General features: G+C 41.3%; 1 protein-coding gene across 1 annotated transcript in view; it reads right to left on the reverse strand.

The window, feature by feature from the left end:
* The window catches only part of LOC309652154 (A-kinase anchor protein 4-like), a gene marked incomplete at its 3' end in the record, with an annotated part of 18,450 nt that continues 11,797 nt past the window's right edge, over positions 1–6,653 (reverse strand). Inside the window, exon 5 of the mRNA XM_082445675.1 lies at positions 1–29. Within this exon, the coding sequence (XP_082301801.1) occupies positions 1–29 (29 nt within the window). The remainder of the gene's footprint in view (positions 30–6,653) is intronic.

Here is a 6,653-nt window from a genome sequence, read left to right on the forward strand (position 1 = left end):
CTACCCTTCGAAGTTCTTGGCTGGGGCTGCTGTAACAAAAGACAGATAACAAGAGAAAAGCATATTAATTTGTTTAATATAAGTTTTACAAGACCCGAAGAAGTGGTTAAACCTGAGCGTTTTATGCTAGATTTGATGAAGAGTGGGAAGTCCTGGAAAAATGTGATAAGATAAAAAAGAATGTGAGCCGAGTGTAATAAACTAGGGGAAACATCAAGGCCTGTCTGTTCAGATTCTTGTCAGTGTCCCTGTGTCTTTGGAGATAAGGATGCTCCTTTCCTCTGGGTAGAGGGAGGGCACCTCTCACATGAGGGTCTTATGACCTATTTCAGAGAAAGGTCAGAAAATCCTGCCTGTACCTGCTGCTTCTTAAATTCCTTCAGCTGGAAATATTCAACATGTCAAGGTGCCATATTTTGGGGTAGCGTGTCCTGAACTTCATCATCCTCTAAACTTGATTATCTAGTGTCATCATCACTCAGACAAAACCCCCCAATCAACCAAGCCAAACCGAACCAAACCAAACCCAAAACCAAAGACAAAAGAGTCTTGTCTGAGCCCCTGCTGGGAATCAAACTCCTTGCTCTGGGCTAGGCAGGCTCTGAGGACATAGGAGTGATTGATTCAGGCAGGATATAAGTTCTCAAAGAGCTCAGAGTTAATGAGTAGAGAACCATCCAGAAGATAATGATTGATAGAACAAGTATGATGAGAGCCATGGCAGGGGAGAGCCAGGGGGTGCTCAGAATACAGAGGAGAGCCCTGTAACCCAGGTGGTCAGGAATGGCTTCTCCCAGGGGGTGATGTGAGTGCTCTAGGTACTGCTTCACTATAAGTACATTTCAATCTCTCTGTTACTACCCTTTTTAAAAAAAAAATCCTCACTGCTCTGTTACCCTCATTTTATAGGTCAAGTAATGGAAGATAAGAGAAGATAAGTACCTTGTTCAAGGTCAAATCACTAGCCCCCAGTGCAGCTAGTTTTCAACCCAGGACTCTTAGAACCCCTATGTGCTTCTCATTATAACCATCTATTTGCTTTTAATATGGTCTTCTGTCTTAATTCACATTCACCATACATATGTTTCTTTGCTCTGCTTGTCCCATGAATTCTTTCTCTTTAATTCATCTGGAGTTTATTTATTTATTTATTTTTACAGCTTTAGTGCCAAACCACCAAAATATTTTTCAAACTGGCTGTAAAATTTTGCATTCTCACCAGCGGTGTATGAGGGTTGCTTCACATCCTCATTAACTCTTGGGATGGTCAGTCTTTTTAATTTTAGCCATTCTAAAAGGAGTGCGTGGCATCTCCTTGTGGTTTGAATTTGCATTTCAACATGTTGAGCCTATTTTCATGTGCTAATTTTTCATCCACATTTATTCTTGTCTGTTCACATTTCTTGTACATGTTTTATTGGGTTGTCTTTTTTTTTTGGCTGCATTGGTCTTCCTTGCTGTGTGCAGGCTTTCTCTAGTTGCGGTGAGCGGGGGCTACTCTTCGTTGCAGTGCGTGGGCTTCTCATTGCGGTGGCTTCTCTTGCTGCGGAGCATGGGCTCTAGGTGAGTGGGCTTCAGTAGTTGTAGCACGCGGGCTCAGTAGTTGCGGTACACGGGCTCCAGGGCACATGGGCTTCAGTAGTTGTGGCACATGGGCTCTAGAGCGCAGGCTCAGTAGTTGTGGGCACACGGGCTTAGTTGCTCTGCAGCATGTGGGATCTTCCTGAACCAGGGATCGAACCCATGTCCCCTGCCTTGGCAGGCGGATTCTTAACCACTGTGCCACCAGGGAAGTCCCTGGGTTGCCTTCTCTTTTTTTTTGGATCTACTATTTATTTTTATTTTTACTTGGTATTCTGAAATTTTACAGTAATATCCCTTTGTCTAAGTCGTTATTCATTTGTGTTGGATACACATGGCCTTCATTTCTAAGGCACATTCTTGCATTATTTCTTTGATACTTTTCTCTGCCTTTTCCTCTGTTCTCAGTATCTAAGTATCTGGAAAGTTTTAAAATCTAATTCTAGATCACCTTTATTAAGACTTAAAAAAATTGTTTCACTCCTTTTGTCTGTTTATGCAACTTTCTGGAAGATTTGCTCAACTTGTTTTTTCAAGCCTTCCATTGAATGTTTCATATTAGCTGCCTGATTTCCAGGAGGTTTTTTGGAAATCTATTTTTTTTCACTTCAATAAAAAATTTAAAAACACAAAAAACAAAAAAAATCTACTTTTTGGGAATTCCCTGGTGGTACAGCGGTTAGGACTCCACGCTTCCACTGCAGGGGGCATGGGTTCCATCCCTGGTTGGGGAACTAAGATCCTGCAAGCCTCACAGTGTGGCCAAAAAAAAATGTACTTTTCTACTTTTTCTTAATTAATGGGTGATTAAAATATAAACATACACTTAATCCAATTAAGGTCTCTTTATTGAGTTCTGAAACCAATATTACGGCAAATTCCTACAAAATCTTGGAAATTCATTTTTTTCCCTTCCCAATGGAAGAGTTTACAGAGCACTGAAGTTGTGTGTTGCCCATAGACTTACAAACCCTGGTGTCCCCTAGCCTTGACAATAACCTTTTGTAAAGGACAAAAGATGGCCCATGGGAGCAGAAATTCTTAGGTTGTATCAACTTTGGAGTGTTTTCAATGAGCTGAAAGCCAGGGAAAACTGGCTGATGTTTGCTCTTTCCCCCAAGTCACCTGATGACTGTCTTTGATTCAGAAATATAGGTGAAGAGGCACTCAAAGGATGACAGAAAATACAGGGAATGAGGGAATGTAGGGAGTTGTTTTTTGTTTTGTTTTTTTTCTTATGGAAGAAGATAAATCCCTGACATCTGGTCAGTTTAGACTCAAGTTTATGCATTAAAGGTGTTTGGAAATCTCTTTTTATTGCTCAGGCTTTGGATCACAGACCTTTGTCAGGAACTGTGTGGCTGGGTCAGAAGTCATGCTGAAGACTGGTGTCAGGCCCCCTCAGCCAGGGCTCCTTAGAGAAAAGATACTTATCTAGGCCCCAGGTAAGGCTTATAGTTGCACAAATTGGTCTATGTCATAGGGACAAAGGCCTCAGGATGACCAGAGACCACCAGATGTGTCTGCTGGGAATCATGAGGCTGAGAATCCGGTGATGAATTCCCCAAAGAGGCACCAGCCCCTCCAGGCTGCTCAGCTCAGGTCGGTCAGGGTCTTGGGCACCTGGAATTCCAGTACTTGCAGGACAAGCATTTGCAGCAGTTGCGGGTAAGCAGCCTCCCCCTCCTGCACGAAACATTCTGCTTTGGGGTCCTGGTAACAACCATTGCTTCATTCAAACAATTATTTTATTTACTTAAAAATTGCAGTTAAAGATACATAACACAAGTTTTACCTTTTAAACCATTTTTAAGTGTACAGTTCTGTGGCATTAAGTACATTTACATTTCTGTGAATGATCACTATCATCCATCTCCAAAACTCTTCATTTTGCAAAACTGAAACCCTGTACCCATTATACATGACCTCCCCATTTCCCCCTGTCTCTCTTTCACTCCTGATATTGGTAATTTGTCTCCTCTTTGATTTTTGTTTGTTTGTGTTTTTGGTCAGTCTGGCTAGAGTTTTATCAGTTTCATTGATCTTTCCAAGGAACTAGTTTTTAGTTTCATTGATTTTTTTTTTCCTCTTGTTGTTCTGTTTTCTTGATTTCTTTTCTGTGTTATTTCCTTCCTTCAGCTTGGCTTAAGTTTGTTTGTCTTTTTCTAATTTCATGAGGTGGAAGCTTAGATCATTGATAGGAGGACTTGATGGAGTTCAGGACAGGCTGCTCCCAAATATGGCACCTTGGCATATTGAAAACTTTAAGCTGAAGGAAGTGGAGAAAACAGCAGAAACAGGGAGGTCACTCTGACCCTCCTGCCCTCTCCCCTGAAACAGTTCATATACCCTCATGTGAGAGGTGCCCTCCGTATACCCAGAGGAAAGGAGCATTCTTATCTCTGAAGACAAAGGAACCCTAATAAGAATCTGAACAAACAGGCCTTGCTAACTTTCCCCCAGTTTACTACACTTACCACATGCTCTCTGACCCTATCATATTTCTCTATGACTGTCTAGGCTTCATCAAACCTAGAATAAAACTACTCAGGTCTGTTTCCTCAGGTCTTCATTTCCTTATGAAGGTTCCTGTGTCATGTAAAATTTATATTAAATGAATTTGCTTACTTTTCTCCTGTTAATCTGTCTTTGTCATTTTACTTTTTTTCAGATGCAGCCAAGGACCCTAAGAGGGTCAAGGCTAATATAATAGCCTTCCCAGGACAGCACACAAGCAGTGACTGAGGGAGACAGGAGGGATGAAGGCCCAGCCAGCTCCACCCAACACAAGACACTCTGATGAGCATTACTTACTGCAGTGGATTGAATGTTTGTGTCCCCCCACCCATATTCATGTATTGAAAACCTAATCTCAATGTGATGGTATTTGGAAGTGAGCCTGTGGGAGGTAAATGGGTCATGAATGTGGAACCCTCAAGTGGAATTAGTGCTCTTGTAAAAGAGGCCAGACATCTAGCTTCCAGAACTGTGATGATGTGAGGTCTGTGAAATCATTCCAACTCATCTGTGGTACCTAGAATAGTTCCTGGCATATATAGTAGGTGCTCAAGAAATATATATATATATATATATATATATATATATATATATATAACGAATATAGTTTATATCTAAGAATGGATGTATTGGGGATGGGCAAAGGAGTAATACAATAACTGAATTTTGTCCACTGGGGGAGAAGAATAGGGTCTAGATGGGCATGGGGTGTGGGGGAGTAGTCACTACAAGTTCTCTCTGTATATATTTTGTCAGCCTGGTAGACAACTATTGGTTGGCCAAAAAGTAAGATATTATGGAAAAACCAGAACGAACTTTTTTGCCAACCCAATACGTCCCTGAAATCCAGGGAGACACATCAGTATTTTTTTAAATTAATTAATTAATTAATTAATTAATTAATTAATTTTTGGCTGCATTGGGTCTTCGTTGCTGCATGCAGGCTTTCTCTAGTTGCAGCAAGTGGGGGCTACTCTCGTTGCAGTGCGTGGGCTTCTCGTTGAGGTGGCTTCTCTTGTTGCAGAGCACGGGCTCTAGGCACACAGGCTTCAGTAGTTGTGGCATGCAGGCTCAGTAGTTGTGGCTCACAGGCTCTAGAGCGCAGGCTCAGTAGCTGTGGTGCACAGGCTTAGTTGCTCCGCAGCATGTGGGATGCTCCTGGCCCAGGGATCAAACCCGTGTCCCCTGCATTGGCAGGCGGATTCTTAACCACTGTGCCACCAGGGAAGTCCCGAGACACATCAGTTTTTAGCTGCTTCAGCCTAGACTCAGTCACCACTTCCTCTAATCAAATCCTTTTTCTTGCCAACTGCTCTATCATATTCTGCTCTTTCCATGGCCACCATTTCCCTTCCTCTCTTGCAATCTCACTACCTGGATGACTGCAATCCCACTAGGAGTAGAGCAGACTCAACATCAAAAGAGCTGTCTTATGAGGTAATGAGCTTCATGTCACAAGAGGTGCTTAAGCAGAGGATGGAGACCTACTATTAGGATTCTGTAGACACCATTCCTGTATGAGATTCCATCACATACTATATAAGCATGGTCAATTTACGTAACATCACTTAATTTCAATTTCCTCATCTGCATGCACACATACACTCCCTCAAACTTAATTCAGATAGTCCCTACTTCAAACAAATCCACAATAAGGAATTCTGGATTTCCAAGCCAATAACCTTTTAAAGGTACAGGAAGGATATATATTTTTAAAATAGTCAATAATAATCCAAATAATAACCCAAAGTATGAAACACACGAGTCCATACTGATAAAAATAAATGATTGAACAAACAAGTAAATAGAGGAGAAGGGAAAACATCTTTCATACAGAATGATTCCAAATAATATATGTATTCCCTTCCCCTAGGTGGTGGAGCTTAACACCCTCCCCCTTGAATATGCGCTGGACTTAATAACTCACTTCTAACCAGTATGTGTACAGAATAGAGATGTGTATAGAAATGGAAACGTAGTAACTTTCTGATGGAGAAATCTGGTAGACACTGACTTAGAAAGGTGATGAAAGTTCACACCACCAGTGATGTCATGAGGATGTCATGCCCTCCCGGATACCATGAGATGAGAAGGGCACTGCACCTCAGTGGTGTTCTTCCCCCAAACCAGTCACCCCCAGTCTAGTTATAAGGAAAACATCAGGCAAACCCAAATTGAGGGACATTCTACAAAAATACCTGTCCAGTACTCTTCAAAACTGTCAAGGTCATGAGAACCAAGGAGAATGACAAACTGACAGACCAGAGGGGACTAAGGGGACATGATAACTAAATACAAAATGGTAGCCTGGATTGAAGCCTGGAACAGAAAAGAACATAAGTGGAAAAACTGGTATAATACAAATAAATTCTGTAGTTTAGTTTACAGTAATGTAACAATGTTGGTTTCTTAATTTTGACACAAGGGCCACAGTTATGTAACATGCTAATATAAGGGGAAACGGTGAATTTTTGGTACTATCTTTGCAGCTTCTGTGTAAATCTAAAATTATTCTAAAATAAAGTTTATTAAAAAGAAACAAAAGGAATAGTCTC

This window comes from Balaenoptera physalus (assembly GCF_965194825.1).
Source record: "Balaenoptera physalus genome assembly, chromosome: X".
Taxonomy (NCBI): Eukaryota; Metazoa; Chordata; class Mammalia; order Artiodactyla; family Balaenopteridae; genus Balaenoptera; species Balaenoptera physalus.